The sequence below is a fragment of the Festucalex cinctus genome, chromosome 16 (assembly GCF_051991245.1).
Source record: "Festucalex cinctus isolate MCC-2025b chromosome 16, RoL_Fcin_1.0, whole genome shotgun sequence".
Lineage (NCBI taxonomy): Eukaryota > Metazoa > Chordata > Actinopteri > Syngnathiformes > Syngnathidae > Festucalex > Festucalex cinctus.
Genome location: NC_135426.1, coordinates 10253628 through 10279284, shown reverse-complemented (window position 1 = coordinate 10279284; position 25657 = coordinate 10253628). Strand labels below are relative to the sequence as shown.

Below are 25657 nucleotides of genomic sequence, written 5' to 3'. Positions count from 1 at the left end.
ATACAAACAGCAGAAAAACAAAAAAAAAGAAAAAAGAAAAGAACCCCATAAAATAATCAATCAATCACAGTTTACATGTTCAAAAGGGAGTAGGAAGAAGTTAAAAACGTATCTAGTCCTACCCCTTATACACTGTATATTTAGACTTATTTCATTATTAATACAACACTAGGTTAATATTTTAATATTGTATAAACTTTCCATCAGCACATAAAATAAAAAATAAAAAACTTTACCTAATTCCAATCTAAATTTAGCGTATTGTATCGTAAAACATTTACAATTTTAGTTATACGCGTTTCCCCCCCACCCATCGTGGCACAATGTTTGAAACAGCACATGACTCGCTCATTTAAAACCAATGAGAAATACCCGGATGTTTGATAAGTCCTACGACCGCTCTTTTGGCTAACCTTTTAGTTTTATAAGCGTAAAAGTAATATTCCGTTGTTTAATATGCACATTATATACTGTTAATCAGCCAACCTTTTCGTGTGAACGGACAATGCAGATGAAGAAGTGACATTACCTGACACGCCAATTTCAACACCAGTCATGCTACTTAAGTTAGCTTGGTATACCCATTGCTAGCGTATATATGCTAGTTTGCTGCCTCCTTGTGGCACGGAGTCAGATAGATAGATAGATAGATAGATAGATAGATACTGTGAGGATAATGAAGTGAATATAAGAGCATTGTGTTCACTGTACACAAGCACACGGGTTTATTCATACAAATATAGTATGTATAACAATTGCATATCAACAATGTTTTGTTATTTATTCATTTAAATGATTTCAAGATAGAAAACAATGCAATGCGAGCCCATTATTATTATATGACTGGTACAAATCTGGCAGTGTGTCTCGTGTTGCACTTTAAATGAAGTGACCACACATGAATATTATAAAATGTGAGGATAAAGTACATATTCTTATGTTTTTTGGTCAGTTTGTGATGGATACAAGACAAAATGATAAGTAAAGAAAATATAAACATACACACGCAAAAATGGAGTGTTTGAACAAGAAAGAAAGAACACTGGATTATTGTGTCAGAAGAAAAACATTCCACATTTTCACCAGCAATGATTGTCAAAATACCAACACCCACATCATCTGCACAATGTAAAGATCTTCCATAATCATCTTTCAACATGTACACAAAGGGAACAATAAAACTCTGATCATAAATATAATTTAACTATGACAACTGAAGATAAATCTGGTGTATTTGGGTAGTAAGAGGCTGACATTCTGCTCGTCTAATAAAGAATTATTGCACAACAAGGGAGAAGGAAAGGACATTATTACAAAAGATTTAATAATTAAACACATTTGAGAGAGAGAAAATTAAAATATATATTTTTTGCTGCTATGTTTAGATAATTATTTATATATAAGTAATTAATTCCTAATCCAAATCATTATTTTTATTGACACTTTCCCGGCTGTATGTTTATTGCTAAAGCTACAGAATACGAAACGAGTCTTTTGCTACCACGGAAAACAGTTTTTGCCTCAAAAACAACGTTCATACACGAGCACCATGATGAGGCATGATGGGAAAAAAACAGGTGGACCAGTGTCAAGAAAGACAATAAAGAGAAAACAAAAAGGTTAAACAAAAAAAAAAAAAACTTTCATTTTTCCCCTCAAGCACAAAATCTATGACAAAACGCTTGCGTTGTTTTTCGGCTCAGGAACGCCAGGATTGACAGGAGAGTCCTCCTCACTCCAAGAACTTCGAATTGGTCGGCACCTCCAAGAGATCCACCTAATGTCACATTGGCCTTTACTTTTTCTTCTTCTGGAACAACCTGGAAGACGATGACAAAGCCACGCTGAGAGCAGTTGTCTGTTGTATGGCAGGTTATCAAAGTGCGTGCAATGCAAAAACGGAAATATGACTAAAAAGATCCAACAATGGCTGCTTTGAACCAAAATGGCGGACTTCCTGAGATTTTCCAAGCATTTTGGTGGATCTACTCATGATAGACTAAGTGGCTAAAATGGCTACTTCAACGCGACTGCACTCTCACTCTCTAATTATCCAACATTGATTTTTAGTGAAATTATTATAGTGTCAAGCTCTCCACACTGTCACAGCCATGAAGCGCCTCACCTACGACGTGTGATTCTGCTGCGTGGACATGTTGTGTTGCTGCTGCTGCTGCATGAGCAGCTGCTGCTGCTGGCGGCGGCGGGCGGTGCGCAGCTTCTCGAAGCGCGCCTCCATTTCCTCCAGCACCTTGGGTGTGTAGCGTACCACCAGCTTGACGCTGTCCTTGGCCGCCTTCAGCAGCTCCACCGCCTTCTCGTGGTGCTCGCCCTCCACACTCTGCAAACAGCCAAACATTTCAACAGAAAATTCAGACTTTTAAAAACACTGTGAGGGAATTTTGGCCATTGCTCCTTGAGAAGCAGTGGTGGGTCTAAGATGCTTGACAGATTTCAAATTGCTAAGTGAAATTGGGTTCGGGAGCTGAATTTTCAATAAAAATCTGAGAAACCAGATTCTTAAAAATCTAATTTAAAATGGCCACTTCAAAGCAAAATGGTGCGTTTTCAGGCATGGCTCCCTGAGACTTTTTTTGCAGGTGTACTCATTACAGTATAAACATGTCTACCAAATTTCATGTTGCTAATTCAAACTGGTTTCACGGGCTGAATTTTCAATCATAATCCGAGAAGCAAGATACTTGAAAATCACCTTCAAAATGGCCACTTCAAAGCAAAATGGTGGACTTTTTGTTCGTTTTCAGGCATGGCTCCTTGAGACTTTTTTGCAGGTGTACTCATTATAAACATGTCTACCAAATTTCATGTTGCTAAATCAAACTGTTTTCATGGGCTGAATTTTCGACAATAATCCGAGAAGAAGATTCTTGAAAAATCGACTTTAAAATGGCCACTTCAAAGCAAAATGGTGAACTTTCTGTGTGTTTTGAGGCATGGCTTCTTGAGACTTTTTTGCAGGTCTACTCATGATAAACATGTCTACCAAATTTCATGTTGCTAATTCAAACTGGTTTCATGGGCTGAATTTTCAATCATAATCCGAGAAGCAAGATACTTGAAAATCACCTTTAAAATGGCCACTTCAAAGCAAAATGGTGGACTTTTTGTTCGTTTTCAGGCATGGCTCCCTGAGACTTTTTTGCAGGTCTACTCATGATAAACATGTCTACCAAATTTCATGTTGCTAAATCAAACTGGTTTCATGGGCTGAATTTTCAATCATAATCCGAGAAGCAAGATACTTGAAAATCGCCTTTAAAATGGCCACCTCAAAGTAAAATGGTGGACTTTCTGTGTGTTTTCAGGCATGGCTTCTTGAGACTTTTTTTTGCAGATGATAGACATGTCTATCAAATTTCATGTTGCTAAGTCAAACTGGATTTGCGGAAGAATTTTCAATAAAGAAGAACCATGCGGCAAGGATCCCTGGAAACAACCATGAAATGGCTGCTCCAAACCAAAATGGCAGACTTCCTGTCTTATACTTGTATCCGTCCCTCAACAAGTCTCGATTGTACTCACCACCCCGTTGACGGACAGCAGCTGGTCACCTCTTTTCAGGCCGCCGTGGCGCTCGGCCACGCCGCCGGGGATGATGCGTGAGATGTAGATGGGCGAGTTCTGCTCCTTGCCGCCCATCACGTTGAAGCCCAGCCCTTCCTCCGTCTTGGGAAGCTCCACCACCCGAGGGTGCGAGTGGCCCTCGCTGGCGGCGAAGGCGGCGACCGTAGCCTGGATCAGGATTTGCCACATGGTGATCAGACATTACATACTCCATTTGCTTGACAGTCATGCACAATATGCAGAGGAGCGTGTCCCAATACTTTTGTCCATGTCGCGTATTAGCAATCAGCAATATCCTGCCATGAAATTATGGTGCCTGCTCTTACCTTAGCCGTGGCTCTGGCTTGGTATTCCGGGCAGCCGTTGACGGTGATGGTTTCGTGCATGTACTGGTACACCTGCGTCGAGAGACGTGCGCGGGGTTAGCAGTATGAGGGTTATGAGCGTCGCATGCTGCTTCACCTGGACGCAATCGGGTCCTCACCTCGCGGATGGCGGTGCAGAACTCGCTCTGGAGCACCTTCTTCAGCGACTGGAGCTTGTAACCTGGAACGTCGCCCGACTCTTGCAGCTTCTCAAGCAGTTCGATGGCCCTGGCGACATCTGGTGGGCAAACAAAAAAAAGAAGAAAAAAAAAGAGATTTATTCAGACTCGACGAGTTTTCCGTCTAAATCGGCTGCTGCATAAACAGCAATCAAATGAAACAGGACAAATTATGATCTCATTATAGTTGAGCTTTTCAAGTCATTTAACAGTCAACAGTCAAGAGCAAAAGCATTCATAATTTAACTTATTACCCAGATAGGTATAATTAATCATTCAGAATTTGGTGAGTCCACTCTTGAATTAATGCAATGACTTCAGGCCCGGGTGGCACGGTGGCTAAGTGGTTAGCAAGTCCGCCTCCCAGTTCTGAGGACTCGGGTTCGAGTCCAGGCTCCGGCCTTCCTGTGTGGAGTTTGCATGTTCTCCCTGTGCCTGCGTGGGTCTTCTCCGGGTATTCCGGTCTCGTCCCACATTCCAAAGACATGCATGGCAGGTTAAGTGGGCGCGCCAAATTAGGTGTGCTTGTGAGTGTGGATGGTTGTTCGTCTCTGTGTGCCCTGTGATTGGCTGGCAACCAGTCCAGGGTGTACACCGACTACTGCCCAAAGCCAGCTGAGATAGGCCCCAGCACCCCGTGCGACCCTTGTGAGGAATAAGCGGTCAAGAGAATGGATGGATGGATGGACATTAGGCCCCACAAATTTTCTGCCTAAATGGGCTGCAGGAAGAACAATAAAGAAAAAAATGTCATGACTCGGGTCATGCAGGGGTAATGTTTGGGTCTTGACTCATGACTGGGTCACGCCAGGATTAAGTTTGGGTCATGACCGAGAGGTCAAGTGTCTGTGTTGTACTGATGTAACAAGTGCCTGTTTTGAACGGATGTAACCTGCATCTAGTTTCAACTGGTTTTAGGCTATGTGATGCCATGTGATGTTAGGAACTATGTGATGTCAAGAATCTTTAATCTCTTTACTGGGTCAACAGCCAATCAGATGATTCCATGTCAGTACTGGTACCCGCATGTCTAGCTGCAACAAATGAGATCGATTCACTGTCAACATAAGCTGTCTGAGAAATGTGTGTTTGGTCGGATTATTACCTCTGTTCCTCTGTGCATCTCCACAGCTCGTGACTCTCGATGCATTCTCATTGTTTTTCGTTTAGTCAAGTTGTGTGAATAAAGAGTTAAAATCTTATTTGTGTCTGCGCTTCTGGGATCCAACCCCAACACATGACAAAATAATAATAATAAATTTACATCTCTTTCTGGCTGTTTCATATGCCCTTCATTATTTCTCAACAAGCTTCAAAAACAGGAATGTTTTTATAAATATGCCTAGATAGGCTTGATTCGTCAAATAATTGATCAAGAATCTGTTGCGTTCACACAAACTTACCAGTGATATTGTGTTGTATTGGAGGTATTCGAGAACTACATTAATTAGATGGCAGTGCAATTAAATCAGACCTCACAGGCTTGTTGCATAAAAACGCTGGAGTAGAAAGTGTTTTTTAGCTAAACTCCTTGGCTAATTGGGCTTAGGTTGTTCGAGAATGGACTCCACCAGATGGCAGCCCAATTAATTCAGACCCGACGGGTTGGCCACCTCAGTGGGCTGCTGAAGGAATATTAATCGACTAAAATCGAATTGAGCTTTACATTACACGCATTCTTCAACTCGATTCAGTCGCATCCAGGCCCGATTTTCATAGCTACGCATAGATAGGCTTGATGAATTGATTCTTCAGAGTGCGCCGTTCTCTCCTCTCCTTTGGCATCATGAGACTTTAGTGACCGTGCAGGGAGAAAACATGACGGTGTAATTGCACTCCACTCGCTATTATGTACAAGTGGGTCATTGCGCCGGATGTGAGAGGCCCAAAACATGGACTGCCCCCTCCAGCAGCACACAAAGCAGGCGGAGGGAGAGGAACGACCCCAGAGGACCCCCTCGAACCATGACATCATCAGGGAAGTCATTTCCGTCAGAACAATAACAGGAAGTGCGACGGTGTACCCGCCCCCAGAATTGATTCTGCTACACAAACGATTTTTTACACAAACACCCTTAAAAAAAAAAGTTTGTTTATAGCCAATAATGTCAAAATGTTCAATCGTGCATTAATATTGAGCTAATGAGTTTGAAATTTGCTCGCACACCGCTGTATAAAACAATACTAAGGAGTGTTTTCTGCTTCAACATGTCGAAACATGAATGAAAACATTCCTAACGACTCTTCCAAGTGATTGACGGGTTGCAAAATGAGAAGGAGGAATCATAAATGTATTTATAGTCAACGCCCGCTTTTGGGATTGCTGTGCGTAATCTGGTATCTCCTTTCCACCAATGTAGAAATATATTTAAGCCAGTGTCTTTCTGAGGCGCTTGTAAAATCTATCAAAAAAATGTATGCAAATACGAAGAAAAATAACCATTAGAGCGCTATTAATTCAACATGCTTTGTCATCAGTGTCATATTAACAGCCGCTCTTACTATAACTCTTCAAATGATTAGCCACATCTAACACAGGAGCGCTTCAAAATGACAAATTATTAAATATTTAACAACGTCGGCATGTATAAAAGTAAAAACACACACACGTGCACGCCTGGCTAGCATGCGTGTGCGCGCATGCTATCGCCGGGCAGGTTACATAATTAGAATAATAACAACAACGACCGCACCATATTTTCGCCTGAGAACACGTGAACGTACCATCGTGCAAGTCCAGCACGTGAACGCAACATTTGGATGGAGCGTCGGAATTACGACGTCGTTGGCGTAAAAATATTTGAACAGATCGTAGAGCGTGATCATTATGAATACGATTTTTAAAATGACATTATAGTAAACAAGTGCAGCTCGCGTTTAGGAGGACAAATGCTCCTTACCTCGATCCAGAGTGAGCGGCTGTTGGAGTACCGTCGCCATGACTGGATGACTAAAAATGTTTAGTGGAGGAGGCGAGCGAGCGCTGGATGGATGCAGCCTGCAGCAGCTCAAAAACAGGGGGGGAGAGAGAGAGAGAGAGAGAGAGAGAGAGAGAGAGAGAGAGAGAGAGAGAGAGAGAGAGAGAGCGAGAGAGATGCTTTTAAGAGGGGAAAATTACACAATCAAGCAGAAATTAAAAGTAGGGGAAATGGAGCATAATATAGGCTTTTTTTTTTTTTTTAATACAATTGACAATGAATGGTTTAAAATTAAAACATTTTTTGGGGCACAAAGGGCTGTTATCATCTGATGACATCATAGTGAGAGTGAGTGGTACACTAAACTATATTATAAGATATATTATAAGATTATAATGGAAACAAGCAGTAAATGAACCCACAATAAATTATGTACTTTTTATTTTAAAATATAGAAAAATATAAGCTGTCATAACCATGCATACATTAAAAATGAAATGGTAGAGCATGACATGAACCCAGAATAAAATATACAACTTTCTAAAAAAATGGGGAAAAAAATCATTAAAAAGCATTTAAAAATTAAAAAGGCATATGATGGAGACATAAACACAATTATCATTAAAATGCAGTTGCATTTAAAATATATATTTTTTTTTAAATCTAATGACATCATAATGATAGAGAAAGGGGCTTTAAAGACATTTTGTAGATGAAAAACCATTCAAATGAGTTGTGGCTTGACACTAAATGGGATTGTTTGTGCGTGTTATGTGACAATGTGAATTATTGATTGAAAACTGCAGACAAGCAGAAGCATGCGAACGATTGCTCCACTCCACATGCACGACTCCATCACATGTGGCCGACAAACTCACGTGCACAAGCTTAACTCATACCTAATCCAGCCATCCATCCATCCTCCCATCCATCCATCTATCCGTCCATCCATCCTTCCGTCCGCCATCCTCTCATCCAGAGAGGTTGACAGTGATCAACTTAAGCTCTTTGGGATTAATCCTCATGTTGACGTCTTTTACACACAGCAAAAACCTCTCACTGGCTTTCTGAACTGTCCAATCAAAAACATCCCTTACAGTTTAAAAAAAAAAAAAAAAGGTGGAGAAAAAAGAAAAAAAAAAGTTTCAATTGTTTCAAGTCGTTTGACCCAAAGTAGTTAAGTATATGTGACAGATTCATGAATAAATAGTGATGTCACTTGTTGCTAGGCAACATTTACATCTGACGTCGCATGTACTGTCTCTGCACGCCTCCCCCCAAAAAATCCTAAATGGCTTGGTCACACGACCCAATTTAAATATCAATAATGTTTTTAAACGGGATAGTCAAGTCAAAACATTTTGTTCTATACACTCCCACTAGTCTATACATTGTATTCTGATTAATTTTACATTTATGGAATATGTATTAAGCAGTAAAATCCACCAGTTTTTATACTTTCAAGGGGACGGCCATTTTGCCACTTGCCATCGACTGAAAATGACATCACAGTTGCTCAGGGCTCTCTTATCTCTAAAAATGTAGTTTGTTTTTTGCATGTTATCCTCGCAATAATAATAAAAAAACCTCAGTCAATGGTACCTGGATGAAAAAAAAAAAAAAAAAAACAAGAGTGAGGAACCAAAAAGGGGTGGGGGTGTGAATCTTAGCACCCTCTTGTGGTGGGGGTGTGTGGTGCATGGAGGTCAACCACCCTCAGGCTTCGCTCGTTTCAGGTTTTCCATGGCAATAATGGTAACATGATGTGGAATATTAATTACATTTTCACCATATGTGGCATAGTCATCCAGTTGTGCAGGCAGATGTCAGCTTTTAGGGGCCAGAGGGAGAAGTCGGGTGGTGGGTGGTGGGTGGTGGGTGTGGGTGAGGGTGGGGGCATACCAGTGGTTGGGATTTGTCTGCCGCTTGACTTTGTTCCGCAAGGATGAGCCATCAAATTAGATTTTCTTTTCTTTCTTTTTTTTTTTTTAATGCCTGGAATGGTGAGCGTTGATCATTTTAGCTGACAAAAATTATAGACTTGGGCAAATATACTCCTTGTATACAGCAACGCCTGTTCTTAAAGCGCTTTATAAATAAAGTTGAGTTGAGTTTTCACACCAAGTATCACCTAAAATAATGACTTGTTTAAAAACAAACATTTATTAAAGAATAAATCCAAATCTAAGTGGCAAAAAGTTAAATACAACCCAAGTGTGGTTGGGCAGTGATTTTATTGTTTAGCACCAGATGGAGGAACGTACACCATCCATCCATCCATCCATCCATCTTCTTCCGCTTATCCGGGGTCGGGTCGCGGGGGCAGCAGCTTCAGGAGGGAAACCCAGACTTCCCTCTCCCCAGCCACTTCAACCAGCTCCTCCGGTGGGATCCCAAGGCGTTCCCAGGCCAGCCGAGAGACATAGTCTCTCCAGCGTGTCCTGGGTCGTCCCCGGGGCCTCCCACCGGTGGGACATGCCCGGAACACCTCCCTAGGGAGGCGTCCAGGAGGCATCCGAACCAGATGCCCGAGCCACCTCAGCTGGCTCCTCTCAACGCAGAGGAGCAGCGGCTCGACTCTGAGTCCCTCCCGGATGACCGAGCTTCTCACCCTATCTCTAAGGGAGAGCCCGGAAACCCTGCGGAGGAAACTCATTTCGGCCGCTTGTATCCGGGATCTCGTTCTTTCGGTCACGACCCACAGCTCGTGACCATAGGTGAGGGTCGGAACGTAGATCGACCGGTAAATCGAGAGCTTTGCCTTTTGGCTCAGCTCTTTCTTCACCACGACAGACCGATACAGAGTCCGCATCAGTGCAGACGCTGCACCGATCCGCCTGTCGATCTCCCGCTCCATCCTACCCTCACTCGTGAACAAGACCCCAAGATACTTGAACTCCTCCACTTGGGGCAGGATCTCATCCCCGACCCGAAGACGACACTCCACCCTTTTCCGACTGAGGACGATGGCCTCGGATTTGGAGGTGCTGATCCTCATCCCAACCGCTTCACACTCGGCTGCGAACCGCTCCAGTGAGAGTTGGAGGCCCCGGCCTGATGAAGCCAACAGCACCACATCATCTGCAAAGAGCAGAGATGCAATGCTGAGGCCACCAAACCGGAACCCCTCAACGCCTCGGCTGCGCCTAGAAATTCTGTCCATAAAAGTTATGAACAGAATCGGTGACAAAGGGCAACCTTGGCGGAGTCCAACCCTCACCGGAAATGAATCCGACTTACTGCCGGCAATGCGGACCAAACTCTGGCAACGGTCGTACAGGGACCGAACAGCCCGTATCAGGGGGCCCGGTACCCCGTACTCCCGAAGCACCCCCCACAGGACTCCCCGAGGGACACGGTCGAACGCCTTCTCCAAATCCACAAAACACATGTGGACTGGTTGAGCGAACTCCCACGCCCCCTCAAGGATCCTGCTGAGGGTGTTGAGCTGGTCCACTGTTCCACGGCCAGGACGAAAACCACACTGCTCCTCCTGAATCCGAGATTCGACCTCCCGACGGACCCTCCTCTCCAGCACCCCCGAATAGACCTTACCAGGGAGGCTGAGGAGTGTGATCCCTCTGTAGTTGGATCACACCCTCCGGTCCCCCTTCTTAAAAAGGGGGACCACCACCCCGGTCTGCCAATCCAGAGGCACTGTCCCCGATGTCCACGCGATGTTGTAGAGGCGTGTCAACCACGACAGCCCCACAACATCCAGAGTCTTTAGGAACTCCGGGCGGATCTCATCCACCCCCGGAGCCCTGCCACCGAGCTTTCCAACCACCTCAGTGACTTCGACCCCAGAGATAGGAGAGCCCACCTCAGAGTCCCCAGACTATGCTTCCTCAAAGGAAGACGTGTCGGTGGAATTGAGGAGGTCTTCGAAGTATTCCCCCCACCGCTTCACGACATCCCGAGTCGAGGTCAGCAGCACCCCATCTCCACTATACACAGTGTTAATGGTGCACTGCTTTCCTCTCCTGAGACGCCGGATGGTGGACCAGAATTTCCTCGAAGCCGTCCGAAAGTCGCTTTCCATGGCCTCACCAAACTCCTCCCATGTCCGAGTTTTTGCCTCAGCAACCGCCGAAGCCGCGTTCCGCTTGGCCATCCGGTACCTGTCAGCTGCCTCCGGAGTCCCACAGGCCAAAAAGGCCCGATAGGACTCCTTCTTCAGCTTGACGGCATCCCTTACCGCTGGTGTCCACCAGCAGGTTCGAGGATTGCCGCCGCGACAGGCACCGACCACCTTACGGCCACAGCTCCGATCGGCCGCCTCAACAATGGAGGCGCGGAACATGGCCCATTCGGACTCAATGTCCCCCGCCTCCCCCGAGACAAGGGAGAAGCTCTGCCGGAGGTGGGCATTGAAACTCTTTCTGACAGGGGATTCCGCCAGACGTTCCCAGCAAACCCTTACAATACGTTTGGTGTCTGCCAGGTCGGACCGGCATCTTCCCCCACCATCGGAGCCAACACACCACCAGGTGGTGATCAGTTGACAGCTCCGCCCCTCTCTTCACCCGAGTGTCCAAAACATGCGGCCGCAAATCCGATGACACGACTACAAAGTCGATCATTGAACTGCGGCCTAGGGTGTCCTGGTGCCAAGTGCACATATGGACACCCTTATGCTTGAACATGGTGTTCGTTATGGACAAACCGTGACGAGCACAGAAGTCCAATAACAGAACGCCGCTCGGGTTCCGATCAGGGGGGCCGTTCCTCCCAATCACGACCCTCCAGGTCTCACTGTCATTGCCCACGTGAGCGTTGAAGTCCCCCAGCAGGACGAGGGAGTCCCCAGGGGGAGCGCTCTCCAGCACACCCTCCAAGGACTCCAAAAAGGGTGGGTACTCTGAACTGCTGTTTGGTGCATATGCACAAACAACAGTCAGGACCCGTCCCCCCACCCGAAGGCGGAGGGATGCTACCCTCTCGTCTACCGGGGTGAACCCCAACGTACAGGCGCCGAGCCGGGGGGCAATAAGTATGCCCACACCTGCTCTGCGCCTCTCACCGTGGGCGACTCCAGAGTGGAAGAGAGTCCAACCCCTCGCGAGAGGACTGGTATCAGAGCCCAAGCCGTGTGTGGAGGCGAGTCCGACTATGTCGAGTCGGAACTTCTCAGCCTCACACACCAGCTCGGGCTCCTTCCCTGCCAGAGAGGTGACATTCCATGTCCCGAGAGCCAGCTTCTGTAGCCGGGGATCGGTCCGCCAAGGTCTCCGCCTTTGGCTGCCACCCAGCCTACTCTGCACCCGACCCCTTTGGCCCCTCCCACCGGTGGTGAGCCCGTGGGAAGGGGGACCCACGTATCCTCTTCGGGCTGTGCCCGGCCGGGCCCCATGGGTGCAGGCCCGGCCACCAGGCGCTCGCCAGCGAGCCCCGCCTCCAGGCCTGGCTCCAGAGGGGGGCCCCGGTGACCCGCGTCCGGGCAAGGGAAACGTGCCTTCATTAATCTCGTTCATCATAAAGGGTCTTCTGAGCCGTGCTTAGTCTGGACCTGTTTGCCATGGGTGACCCTGCCAGGGGCATAAAGCCCCAGACAACATAGCTCCTAGGATCATTGGGACACGCAAACCCCTCCACCACGTTAAGGTGCCGGCTCACAGAGGGGAACGTATACCAAGTGTGTAAAATAAATAAATAAATAAATAAATAAATAAAAAATAGCTAAGTATCATTGGTTATTAATGGTAACTCAATTATGAATAATGTCAGAAACGAGCATTTGCTAATGTTTTAGTATTAAAATAAACTACTCTACATATTTTGCATAAACGTTTTAAATAAAATGTTAGTACAAGTTGGCAGCTCTCCTTTAAATCTGTTTAAAATATGAAACTTTACATACATCTTATTAAGTCATGGCGTAAGTGTTGGCAATATGAAAAAAGAGGCGTGGTTATCAATCCAGTTCAAAGTTCACATTCCTAAGGATGCAAACTGGAGCAGCCCTCCACTCAGGTAGCTGCTGACGTTACCGGAAGCGTGTGTGCGCGCGTGTGTTTGTGTGGAAGCGAAAACTGTGCAGAAGTTTTCAAAAGTAGAAGAAGAAGGAGCAGAAACAAACATGCACGCGCAAATCTATCAAGTGTGCATGAGGAGCAGAAGCCTTGGGAGTCGCCTGAGAGGCGTTTGGGTTTATGGGAAAACAGCGACTTTGCTACGCGGCTGCGCGGACGATGCACGCGAGGCAGCAGCGGAACGGTACGGCCGAGCCTTCGCGGCGGCCCGGGATCGGCCGGAGCAATTTTGGGCCGAAGTGGGTCAGGACATACGTTGGTTCGAACCGTGGAGCAAAACATTGCACGTGGAGGACCCGGTGTTCCCCAACTGGTAGGTTTTTATGGGCAGTAAAGAGAAAAGACGACGCTTGGAAGTGCAACTTGAACGCACCACCAGCACGACAATAACGCCTGCTGTATAAAAACCGATTTTTTTTTGCAAAACAGCGATGTTATGGTTAAAATGTTATTTGTTTTCCATTAGAAAGGTTATGTTTGAAAAGTGTAAAACAAACGCAACCGTTCAACGGTGTTTGTAGAAAAATAACAAAGTAAACCACAGCAACAAACTAATCAAAACAAAAAGTAAACAGCAAAACAACATTCGCTTACAGCCGCCGTTTGTTTGGCCAAACAAGCAATAGCTGACTAAAGTACGAAAGACTGCAAAACAGTAATACCAACATTCATAACTATTTAATAACTTGGTAACCCGTGACAATCACAGACAGCTGTATGCCACTAAAATAAGTCATTTTACAGTGGATAGCTAACTTTCCTTTTTTGTGTAGCAGTTTTGTTTCCGATAAACCGTCTTTGTTTCTCCAAACTAAAGCTAGCAAAAAGGCAAGACAACATAATTACAAACATAAATTTTATCTTAGATGTTCATCAGCAACCTTTTAGTGTTTCTGTCAACACCTGTATTGTTGTAATTAACGGCTTCACTTTCTGCCAATATCGCAATTGCAATTTCACTGACGCCCCAAAATAAGTTTTACATATTAACTGCTAGCTTTCATAGTAATCTGTTACTGCTACTGGTCTATTTATCAACTTTTGAGCCCGAGGTGTGTACGTTCACGAAACAAATATTTGAGAGAAGCTGGAGGGAATGTGACGTTACTCTTGGACGGACCATCCAAGCTATGTTTTCGACAGCTCATTTAACATTAATAAATGGTTGAACATTTAAAATGTTGATATATTAATGATGATGTTTACATACATGTTTAGACAACAGTGGCATCCCCCCCCCCCCAATTTATTTCATTTTATCTGTAAAAAATAAATAAATATATATATATATATATATATATTTATATATATATATATAATTTATATATATATATATAATTTATTTATTTATTCAGTGACTTTGATGGAAGTTGATGCAAGTTAATGCTAATGTATAAGCAAAGGGCGAAAAAAAAAGAATGAGATATTGGATTTTCACTTTTAAAAAATTTTTTTTTAATGCCCTATTACTCAGCTCTTGTATGATATAGTAGATATAATTTGATGTTTTATTTGATTTTTTTTTTTGTCCACGAGGTTTGTGGGTGGCAAGCTAAACATGTGTTACAACGCTGTGGATCGCCACGTGGAAAGTGGCCGCGGCCATCAGGCAGCCATCATCTACGACAGCCCGGTGACTAGCACCAAGCGGATCATCACCTACCAGGAACTCCAGGACCAGGTGGCACGCAATTTAAGAATCAATCCACAAGTAGTCGGCGGTCTTCGTTTTGTAGCATTTGTATTTTGCTTCAGGTTTCGCGGCTGGCCGGCGTCCTGGTGAGGAACGGGGTCGGCAAGGGCGACCTGGTGGTCATTTATATGCCCATGGTGCCCCAGGCCATGTATGCCATGTTGGCGTGCGCCCGTATCGGTGCGCCGCACAGCCTCATTTTTGGCGGCTTCGCCTCCAAAGAGCTGTCGGTGCGCATTGACCATGCCAAGGTGAGACGAGGTTTTTGCTTTTTGTTGATTTAGTCAACGACATGTGAAGGACGCAAACAAACACACAGGATGCCTCCTGGACTTTATTAGTAAAATGTTTTTGCGTCATATTTAACATGTAAATATGGGACAAGTCATGTGTAGATCCGGTGTTGTGTATGTTTAATTGTAAAAAATAAAATAAACTTTCGAAAGTGTTTTATTTTCTCAACAAATTTCTACACAGGACAATGTGAGGTGATCAAACTGAAATGCAAGATGATTTTTTTTGTGTTTTTACAGCCCAAAATGATCATGACCGCCTCGTTCGGGATCGAGCCGGGCCGCCAGGTGGCCTACGTGCCCCTGCTGGAAAAGGCCTTGCAACTCTGCTCTCACAGGCCCTCAAAAGTACTTGTCTACTGCAGAGACAACATGGTGAGGACTCATGTCATTGCGATCCAGGAAGTTGAAGTAGCTCAAGTTGGAAAAGCAACGTTGATGTCCTGTTTCTGACTTGACAGGAGAAAGTGTCCATGACCGGGGACTTGTCTCTGGACTGGGACGAGGAGATGGCGACTGCCCAACCTCACGACTGCGTCCCCGTTCCCTCCAACCACCCGCTCTACATCCTCTACACGTCCGGCACCACCGGAACGCCGAAGGTCAACAAACTTGGGTTTACCTATACACGACTTTTCCAAAATGAATTTAGATTTTTTTTTTTTCTTGGTGTTATTTTTCAAATGAATATGATATATATATATATATATATATATATATATATATATATATATATTAGGGGTGGGACAAAAAACCGATTCGACCGAACCATCGGCCGTCAAGGGGAGCTAAACGGCCGTATCGGTAGCAGATCGATTGTCAACCGATACAAAATCCGCCGGGAATCCTTAGATACATTGCTTGTCAAGCTGTGGACCGGATATCGCGTTGCTGTGAATCGGTTGCGAGTGAGGCTTGATGGTTTTCATAACAATAGCAAGAGTTCTGCACCGTGCTCTACTTGTTTTGTTTACATTTCAGTAGCATCACTATTCAAGCTACATCCGTGTTTACAGAGAGCTAGCAAAGTAGCGCTCAGAGACGCTTCATTCCCCGGATGTTGTAAACATAATGCAAAGACGTTACGCACCTTGTGGGGAGCCTACCGTCACCGCCGTGCTCGCGACACGGCGCACGCGCTCACAACGAGTGACAACATGCAGACAGTTAGCAGAAGCCGGTGCCGTACATCTCGGTATTTCCCATGGCTATCGAGTCCTCTCGGTGCACTTGTATGTGCCGGGCCGGCGTTGGTACTGCGCGCGAGCCAAAAAGAATAACTCCCGTGACGATCCAATGCATGGATTCAAACGACACAGGTATGTCCCACAGCCAACACACCAGCTAAGCTAAAAGCATACTGCAAGTATCTCATTTCTCAGTTTGTGGCTTCCTGTCAATGTACACAACTAGCATGAGCAGCAGATAGGAGAACTGAGACGTGCCCGCGATTACGTCATCAAACTCAAAATGAACGACAGCCCAAAAAACAAAATATAAACAGTAGTGATTCTGTGGTCATCATCGTGTCTCAGATTAAAAAAACAAAAAAGATGTCATACATTAACCAAAAATGAATGTGATGGCAAAGAAAAACAAAAATTGTTAAAAACAAAAATTGTTAATAAAAAGGGAAATGCAACTTTTGTAAATATTTTTGGATATATTAAGTTGTTAAAATGTGTTTGATAGATTTATTGTTCCATAAGGTGGCTTCATATTTCTTTTGGCTGGACGGTAGGTTTATGTCATGTCTTAAATTTATGTTTCTGAAATACTTCACAATGTGGACATATTCTGTTTAATTGTGTTGGTGTCTTTTTAAAGGTTAAATATTTATATTTCAAATTGAATTATCAGCCTTTTGTTTTCCTGATCCTGATTTTGAATTAAAAAACAAAAAACAATTATAACTGTCAATAACAACTAATAAATATTGAAACTGATACATTTTTCAGTCATATCGCCCAGCCCTTTGTTCCGGTCCATTTAAATAATTGATTCAATATATAAAAATATAGAAGACATTGTTGTTGTTCTTTTTTTTACACATTTGTAGATACTGTAAAAATGTGTGGTGTTTTAAGATGAATGTTTACAAGCAACAAATGTCACTATCAGTTTTGAATATTGAAATTAATCGTATCGAATCGAAAATTGTATCGTTCCCAAACTTAATCGAACCGTTCTGTTCTGAAAGATAATCGTTTTTCAATCGAATCGCAACTTGTGTATCGAGATACATATCGAATCGGCCTCATGTCAGAGATTCCCACCCCTAATATATATATATATATATATATATATATATATATATATATAAACTTTTTTTTTTTTAAATACTAAGTGAAATAATTGGTTCGTGGATTAATTATATAACTGGTTACAGTGGACACTAGTCACTGTAAATAGTGAAAATCTGCATAATTATAATTGACACTTATTAATAAAATGCATTGGTGGGGGAGATTTAAACCCCCCCAAAATACTGATAAACATTTTATATGTATTATCCATGAAAAACTAGTGGAAAATGAAGGGGAAAGCCACCAAAAACAAACTACAAATATTAATCAATATTTAAAAATATTGAGGGGAAAAAAATAAATAAATCTGCAAATATTCACATTTTTGGGTGCCCAACTGTGAGGATGCGAGAGTCCACTGTATTAGATTTTTTTGCAAATAGAATTAAAGTATTAGTAAAATGTGCGAATTGACATAGAAATTTAACATTTGTTCATTTATTTTAAGTCAGTTTTTGATTTCTTGTAAATAAAATAAGTTATTATAAAAAATGTATATATATTTTTTAATCAGTTAATGTAATTTGTTCGCAATAATGAAACAAGTAATTTTTCATTTTCTAATTTTCCATGTACTAGCTTTAATATTTATTTTGCTTGTATTTTTGATTGATTTGTTGTGAATGTTAACAAAAATATTAAAAAATGTTACAAAAAAATATATATATATATCACTTCACATATGTACTTGACAAAAATAATTTTTTCATGTAGTTGCAGATAATTTGACATATTTGAGAGGTGCTAATTAGCTAATAAAATGACATTTTGGAAATAATGTGAGGCAAATTTGCAAAAATGTTGCTTTTTTTTTTTTGCCCCCAGGGTGTGGTGAGGGACACCGGCGGGTGCGCCGTGATGCTGAAGTGGACCATGTCCAACATTTACGGACTTCAGCCGGGAGAAGTAAGTGGACGCGCCCGCTAATTTTGAGCGTGTGTTGGTGTGACGGCTAACGTGCGGGTGGCAGGTTTGGTGGGCGGCGTCTGACCTGGGCTGGGTGGTGGGCCACTCGTACATCTGCTACGCCCCCCTCCTGCACGGAAACAGCAGCGTCCTCTACGAGGGCAAGCCCGTGGGCACGCCGGACGCCGGCGCCTTCTTCCGCGTCCTCTCCGAGCACGGCGCCGCCGCCATGTTCACCGCGCCCACCGCTGTCCGGGCCATCCGCCAGCAGGACCCCTGCGCCAAAAGTGGGGCGGCGTACCCCCTCCCCAGGTAGTCGGCCCTTAAGGCCCCGCCTACCCAGGACGCCGGGATTGACGGGTTTGTCGTCCCAGGCTACGCGCCGTCTTCTTGGCGGGGGAGCGCTGCGACGTGGAAACGCTGGAGTGGGCCAAGAAGAGTTTCGGGGCTCCCGTGCTGGATCACTGGTGGCAGACGGGTAAGAAAAATTCAAACGAGAGATATGCTCCAATATGGTTTTTTCAGGGCTGATACCAATGCTGATTATTAGTAGTAAAGGAGGCCGATAACTGATATCTGAAGCCGATATTCATTTTCAGTTAAAAAATAAATAAAAAAATAAGCAAATAAATATTGGTGTCAATTTTTTTATAATGACAAATGCCAATCTTGACTTTGTGTAATGTCTGAAAGCATTAAAGGGATACTTCACTTATTTAAGCCCATTATAGCAATAAAAAGTTCATATTTTGTCTCTAATTAATTTGATACTTTCATTATATTTCACATACAATTAGTACCTTTAAAAACACATTTTGCAACTTGCAGTCGACTGAAAATGACATCACAAGGACTTAGGTAACCAATCACAGCTCACCTATTTTTGAGGTTTGGTCATGTTACATTCACAAGCTGAGCTGTGATTGGTTACCTGAGGCCTTGTGATGTCATTTTCAGTCGACAGCAAGTTGCAAATTGTGTTTTTAAAGGTACTAATTGATGGTGAGGCGGGCTACACCCCAAGATTATTATAGTTAACAAAAACCAAATAACTCAAGCAAAACTAAAACTAACGGAATTTTAAAAATAAAAAAAGTCAAAATGGAATAAAAACTAACTAGAAAAAAAAAAAGTGATATGAAAAATTACCCTGTTACACCCTGGAGTGGTCGTTCGTGAAAATTGGACTGGCATTGTAAATCGGACATGACCGATTCAAGCAGCTGATATTAGCTCTTAATTTTCTTTTGCACATTAAATACTACAATTCAAGAAAACAACTTTGAAACATTCCATGCCCCCCCCCCCCCCCCAAAAAAAAATAAAATAAAAATCAGCAAATATGTATGATTTTTCTCTCTGTAGTTAAGTGAATACTAAAGAACAAAGTAATATAGAACAATCAAATGTTCTGACTGTTATTCATGTCTTTATTTTTGTAAGCGTTAAGGGACTTAAAAAATGGTATTTTACATATTTTAAATTGGTTATCAGAATTTTATTCTGCCAAATATCAGAATTGGCCTCCAAATATCAACACTGCTCGAATGCTAATTCCAAGTAAGTCTACATCTATACTTACATTATAAATAGCAACATGCAAATCTTCAGATTTTTTTTATTTTTATTTTTGTATTGCACATTTCCTTCTCTTAAATGAATGACTTACAATCTTTGGTTCCAGGAACTTAGACTGAGGACGGCTGAGGTTGTTTCTTTGAAATTGCCGTGTTGTAAAGTGACATTCAATCCCCACTTTGGCTGGCTGGCCTCACTTGATTGTTTTTTTTGTTTTTTTTCGGGCGTGCTACACGGCTTCCTCCGGTGCCGCTTCGTTATTTGCATGTGCAGCCACCCCAATCAGACGGCGGCGTGCCTTTCCACCAGCTGCACTCTCACCTTCCTGTCTTAGAACATAACAAGGCTTGCTTTTGATGCCCAGTCTCTAATATTGTGAGTCGCTCCCTCAAATTCCCAATCAATCAATCAAAAGGGATCACTGTTATCTGGATGTCATCATTTTGCCACAAGTGCTTCTCCCACTTGCTGCTCTGCCATTTTGAAGGCTGATATTAATCCGTGCGCTATTTTTGGAGGCGGGGGGTGGCCGCTGATGTCATCGGTGTTGCCGGGCAACAAATGTGCACTTTCCAGCTGTTCGAAGAGCTTTGATGAGCAAACGGTGTGCGGATCACGATCTTCATTGTGTCGCCAAAATAATAATCGGGCCCTTCATTAAAAAAACGTTCGACCACGCACCCACCCGCGCTGGTAAATGTTAATTGCGGTGCGAGTGCACTCACCTTCTGTCACACCGCCACACGCACGCCCCCCTGGAACACACACGCCAAAAAAAGAAAATGAACACAATGCGTGAGGAAGGAAGGAAGGCAGGAGACAAATGGAAGAAAACTAAAGAAATGTGGAAGGCAGGACTGAATGAAGGCAAGTGGTGGAATAAAGGAAGGAAAGAAGAAGGATAAATGAGAACAAAAGGACTGAATTGAAGGAAGAAAACAAGACAGCACGGAAAGACAAAATACGAAAGAAAGTGGTGCAGTAAACGCAAGAGGAAGAATTGAAAAAAGGGAAAGAGATCATGTTAAAGCCACAATTGAAGGAAGAGAAATGAGGCATTACAGAAGGACAAAGACATTGGGAATGGCGAATAATGCAAGGAACGAGGCAAAAAAAAAGCAATTTGAAAGAAGGACTGACAGAAGGAAACTCAACTTGATGAGCAAAAGAGACAACAGGGAAGGACTTAAAGACACAATTGAAGGAAAGAAAGTGGTGGAATAAAAGAAGGAATGAGGAAGGAAGGATGGGATTTGAAGTAAGGAAGAAAGAGACAATAAAGAAGAACAAAAAGTAAAAAGGGCAGAAAGGACTTAAAGACACGGTGGAAGGAAGGAAAGAACAAGAAATTCTGAAGGAAGACTGAGGAATTGAAGGAAGTGACTCCAGGAAAGGAATTATAGATGAAAATAAGTGGCGGCACAAAGGAAGGAAAGAGTGGGGACAAACTGAAAAAATAATGGAAGGGGGTGGGTGGAGACAACAGGGAAGGACTTAAAGCCACAATTGAAGGAAAATGAGACAGTAGGAAAAGACAATGATAAGGAAGGGGGAAAAGGAAGAAAACAAGCAAATAGAAGCAAGGACTGTAAGAAGTGATTGAAGGACAGGAAAGGAATTACACAGAACATGATGGAATGATGAAAGAAGTCAAAAGAAACGACAGGAATGGACATGAAGACACATATGAAGGCAAAATGAGACCAGTAGGAAGGATGTAAACTTTTTTTTTTTTTTAATGTTTCAGAGACGGGCTCTCCCATCACCTCCACGTGCATTGGCCTGGGCAACTCACTGACGCCCCCCGCAGGCCAGGCCGGCAAACCCGTGCCAGGCTATGACGGTAGCGTTCAAACCCCGCCCCCTTAAAAATGCTATTTATTTATTTATTTTTTTAAAGGAAAGAATAAAGAAATGTCTTCACTTTTGCAGTGACGGTGATCGATGACCACATGCGACGGGTGAAGCCGGGAACTCTGGGAAACATTGTGGTGAGGTAAGCGTCACCACCACCATCATCATCAGACCTGCTTCCTGTCTGTTATCGCCATGTAAATCCCCTGCGTGCAACCACTGCCAAGAAACTTTTTTTTTGTTTTTTTAAAGGCGATATTTAAAGAAGGAGAACAGCTGCAGATGCAATTAAATCCGTTACGAGGACAAGAATGGCTTCATGAATCAAACCCGGATGTTTTGTTAGCACTTTGACGAGAAAAGAGGGGGGCAAAAAAGAACTTTTTGATGTGCACGGAGATGAGTTTGTAGAAGGAAGGGAAGACAAGGCCAAGATAAGATGGAAGGGGTGAAAGTGAAGGAACGAATGCAAGAGGTACAGATAAAAGGGAAGCGACGGATGTAAAGACAGCATTGAAGGATAGAAAGTCGGAGAGAAGTAAATTAGAAGAAGGGACAGAGTCAGTTAAAGAGAAATGGAAGGAAAGAACAGGCAAGGAATGAGGTAAGAGAAGGACAAAATCAGGACTGAAGGAAGTCAAAAGATATATTAGGAAGGTTCTAACAACTTGATTTAAAGAAGACCAAACAAGACAGTGGGGAAGGACATAAAGACAGGACAAAAGACAACACAGAGGATTGAAGGAAGGTAAAAAGATATGAATACGGCACTGAAGGAAGGGAAATGCAGAAAGCAGGAAAGAATGTAAAGACACAACTGAAGTAAAGGAAAAGAAAAAAAGACAACAGAGAAGGCTGGAAAGACAGCAGTAGACAAAATTGAAGTAAGGACAGAAAGACAGGATGGATAAATGAGAAAAGGACGTAGGACATTTGAGTCAACATTCAGGCCACAATCGGAGTAACCGATGTGTACTCTATTACTTGTGCACTACATGTAGATTACCTTTGCCGCCCGGCGCCGCATCATCTCTGTGGCAGAACTTGGACCTTTTCAAGCAGATCTACTTCACCAAATTCCCGGTGGGTTTGTGGATGGAGCGGTGTCAGGGCGCCCTCTGGTGGACAACAGCAGCAAGACTTGTAATCGAAACGCTCATCCATTACTCCTGTACTCGTCAGGGCTACTACGACACCATGGACGCCGGCTTCGTTGACGAAGAGGGCTTCCTGTACATCATGTCGCGCTCTGATGATGTCATCAACGTGGCCGGACACAGGCTGTCAGCAGGAGCTTTGGAGGAGGTTGGAGCATTTTCTTAGAAACTTGCACTAAATGCTGTCACACGTTACTGTGGCCGCCATTTTGGATGTGGCAGATTTGCCCTGTAAACCAAATGGATGTCAATGTATACGTATGTATTTATGTTTTTTTTTGTTTTTTTTTCCCAGTCAGTTTTGCAGCACCCGGCTGTTGCCGACTGTGCCGTGGTGGGTTTGGAGGACCCTCTGAAGGGCCACGTACCCCTCGCCTTGTGCGTGCTCAAAAACGGTAAGGGACGCACAAAACTAAAGAAACCCACCAAAACAAGCCATCACATTTGATTGCCTCTCATTTGTGTCGCCAGGAGTGGAGCAGTGCCAAAAGGAGGTCGCGAACGAGATGGTGAAGCTGGTACGGGACACGGTGGGACCCGTGGCCGCGTTCCGGAATGTTCTCTTTGTCCGCGGGCTTCCCAAGACACGTTCCGGAAAGATCCCTCGCTCCTCGTTGGGAAATCTGGTCAACGGGAAACCGTACAAGGTACATCATTATTCTCGTTTTGGACTATTGGGTCATTGAACGCAGCAGGAAGGTTTCCATGACAACCATGCAACTTTTCTGCGCAGATCACGCCCACCATCGAGGACCCTGAAGTGTTCAAGGAAATTGAGAAAGCTCTGAGATCGCACGCCGCCTGAACTCACCGCAGACAACTAGTCACTTTCGCAAATGGAAAAGATGTTCAGTTGAGTTCTGTGGGAGGTGCAATCCTCTTCAAAACACATTTGAAGAACAACATCTGAAAAGGATTGCACAACTGGAAAAATTAGATGCTACGGAAAAAAAGGTTCAAATGTAATAAAAAGTATGGTTTCTCATTAGAATGAGAAAGTAGTCTATTGCATGCTAGCATGCAATTTAAAAAAATGAAGTTCTCATAATCATATAAAGCTTAAAATGAAAAAGTTAAACTAAATGAAGCTTAAAATAAAATGTGAAATAAAAAATGAAGCAGGTTAAAATGTAAAAACAAAAATAGTTTAAAAAAATGTAGCAGGTTTAAATAAAAATTAAATCATAACAAAAAAAAATATTAAGCTAGTTTAAATAAATCAAACTTACCGGCAAGTTCAAAAAAATTTGTAAATAAAATAAAAATGTAGCAAATAAAAAATGAACAAGTTGCAATAATAGAAAAGTAAAAAATTAAGCAATTTCAAATAAAAACAAAGTTCGAAACTATAAAATAAGCAAACTAAAATGGTTTACACTTTTTACATCATTTTTTTTTTTTTTTAAATGACACTCCGTCCACTAACAGTAGTTTTTCCATTTTAATTTCTTTTTTTGCTCACCACTTTAGGTTTTCCATCGACGTACGTACGTACAAGAAGTCATAAATAAATCAAAACGTATTCACACAAAATGGAACCATGATGATGTCCGCGTTCGTGCAAATTGAAAGACTTAAAATGAAAAAACAAACAAACATTTGTGTCCATCAGAAGTTAGGCTTTGCTCCAAAGACGGCAAATGTCAAGTCACACCAAGCGTTTTTTTTGTTTGTTTTTTTTTTGTTTTTTTTTAAACACACACACGCAAGGACACATACATGTGCACACAGGATGAGCTGAGGCCATTTTCCCTCTAAGTCACTTGGGGTTGTTCTCCACTCGTGTGCTTGTTAGTCCTCCAGCCACAAGAGGGCGGTGACGGTGTCCTTTTACATGGAGGTTGTCTCCCCCAAAATAAAAATCCAAAACAAAAATTAGAAAGTTTGCTAGGATCCGAGAGCAGCATATATTATTCATCTATGGTCCACTAACTTCTTATTTGCTCAATAATCTTTTTTTCTTTACACATATATATTTTTAAAAAATGTCATATTTATATGAATTTACATAACCTACTTTAAATACACAGTACGCTTTTAGGGAAATGGCGACCAGCCTGCTGCGGGAGAGTTTAGCACCGGAGGTGGCGGCTGGCTGGCATCCACATTTGAGGGCTGGCAGGATGGGGAGGGGAGGGGAGGGGGGAGATTTACATGAAGTGGTCTGGGGCGGGCGGGGGGCTTTAGCGTGAGGCGGAGAGAAGAGGGGCTTCTTGGCAGTGCGAGGTTATCCCAATGGCGGAGCCCCCCCGACGTCCCCCAGCCTCGCCCCCTCCCCACACAGGAACCCGGGCCCGTCTGGCGGCTCTGTTCAGAATTGGGCCTATGAAAAATAAAAGAATAAAATCATTTTTATTTTAGGGGCCACTGCAGCTGTTTTCTCTGGTCCCTATGTGCAATTGCAAAAAAAGTCGTGAAAATGATAATAAACATCCGTTGCATCTTATTGTCAGATATTTTGAGTACTTTATACAAATGGAAATGGTTGCTGATGCATGTGAACAGTGAGGACAAAATAAATAGGCCAATCAGAGCCTATTATTTAAAAAAAAATTGTATTTTTTTTTCATCCTTTTAAGTGACAGCGTGTATGATTTAGTGCCCTCTAGTGATGAATTAATACTTTATTTTAAACAAAATGCAAAAAAAAGTCACATCAATCACATCAATGTACATTTTTTTTTAGATAATACCAAAATCACTAATTATATAAATATTTAATTATATTACAAAGATTTATTTTAGTAGTAGTAGTATGTACTATATAAGTTAATTTTATTTGTAAATAGCA

The 25657-nt window shown here is 43.0% G+C and overlaps 3 protein-coding genes across 15 annotated transcripts in view; 1 reads left to right on the top strand and 2 right to left on the bottom strand.

The window, feature by feature from the left end:
* Window positions 1-755: 755 nt before the first annotated feature.
* Window positions 756-20598, bottom strand: lin7a (lin-7 homolog A (C. elegans)). 2 transcript variants are annotated; one of them, XM_077499813.1, is made up of 8 exons: window positions 20581-20598; window positions 18363-18741; window positions 7030-7127; window positions 4070-4188; window positions 3912-3983; window positions 3544-3753; window positions 2130-2341; window positions 756-1820 (listed from the first exon to the last, which is right to left on the bottom strand). In XM_077499813.1, the coding sequence occupies exons 2-8, from the start codon at window positions 18389-18391 to the stop codon at window positions 1796-1798; spliced, it is 765 nt and encodes a 254-aa protein (XP_077355939.1). In that variant the 5' UTR covers window positions 18392-18741; window positions 20581-20598; the 3' UTR covers window positions 756-1795. The 2 variants fall into 2 exon arrangements, with proteins under 2 accessions (XP_077355939.1, XP_077355940.1); XM_077499814.1 differs by lacking the exon at window positions 20581-20598 and having other exon boundaries at window positions 2126-2341.
* acss3 (acyl-CoA synthetase short chain family member 3) lies at window positions 13002-25312 on the top strand. Of its 3 annotated transcripts, none has more exons than XM_077499784.1 (15): window positions 13002-13020; window positions 14616-14760; window positions 14835-15023; window positions 15306-15440; window positions 15527-15667; window positions 18197-18277; window positions 18342-18589; window positions 18652-18755; window positions 21603-21698; window positions 21788-21851; window positions 22711-22792; window positions 22892-23014; window positions 23162-23261; window positions 23338-23513; window positions 23600-25312. In XM_077499784.1, the coding sequence occupies exons 2-15, from the start codon at window positions 14638-14640 to the stop codon at window positions 23669-23671; spliced, it is 1734 nt and encodes a 577-aa protein (XP_077355910.1). In that variant the 5' UTR covers window positions 13002-13020; window positions 14616-14637; the 3' UTR covers window positions 23672-25312. The 3 variants fall into 3 exon arrangements, with proteins under 3 accessions (XP_077355910.1, XP_077355909.1, XP_077355911.1); XM_077499783.1 differs by lacking the exon at window positions 13002-13020 and adding an exon at window positions 13030-13392; XM_077499785.1 differs by lacking the exons at window positions 13002-13020; window positions 22711-22792; window positions 23600-25312 and adding an exon at window positions 13030-13392 and having other exon boundaries at window positions 23338-23483.
* Window positions 24289-25657, bottom strand: part of ppfia2 (PTPRF interacting protein alpha 2) — a 43977-nt gene continuing 42608 nt past the window's right edge. For all 10 annotated transcript variants that reach the window (XR_013278997.1, XR_013278998.1, XM_077499778.1 and 7 more), the window contains one exon: window positions 24289-25189. Coding sequence is in view for 1 of the 10 variants with exons in the window: in XM_077499779.1 (XP_077355905.1) it covers window positions 25178-25189 (12 nt within the window). In the remaining 9 variants the exon portion in view is untranslated. The remainder of the gene's footprint in view (window positions 25190-25657) is intronic.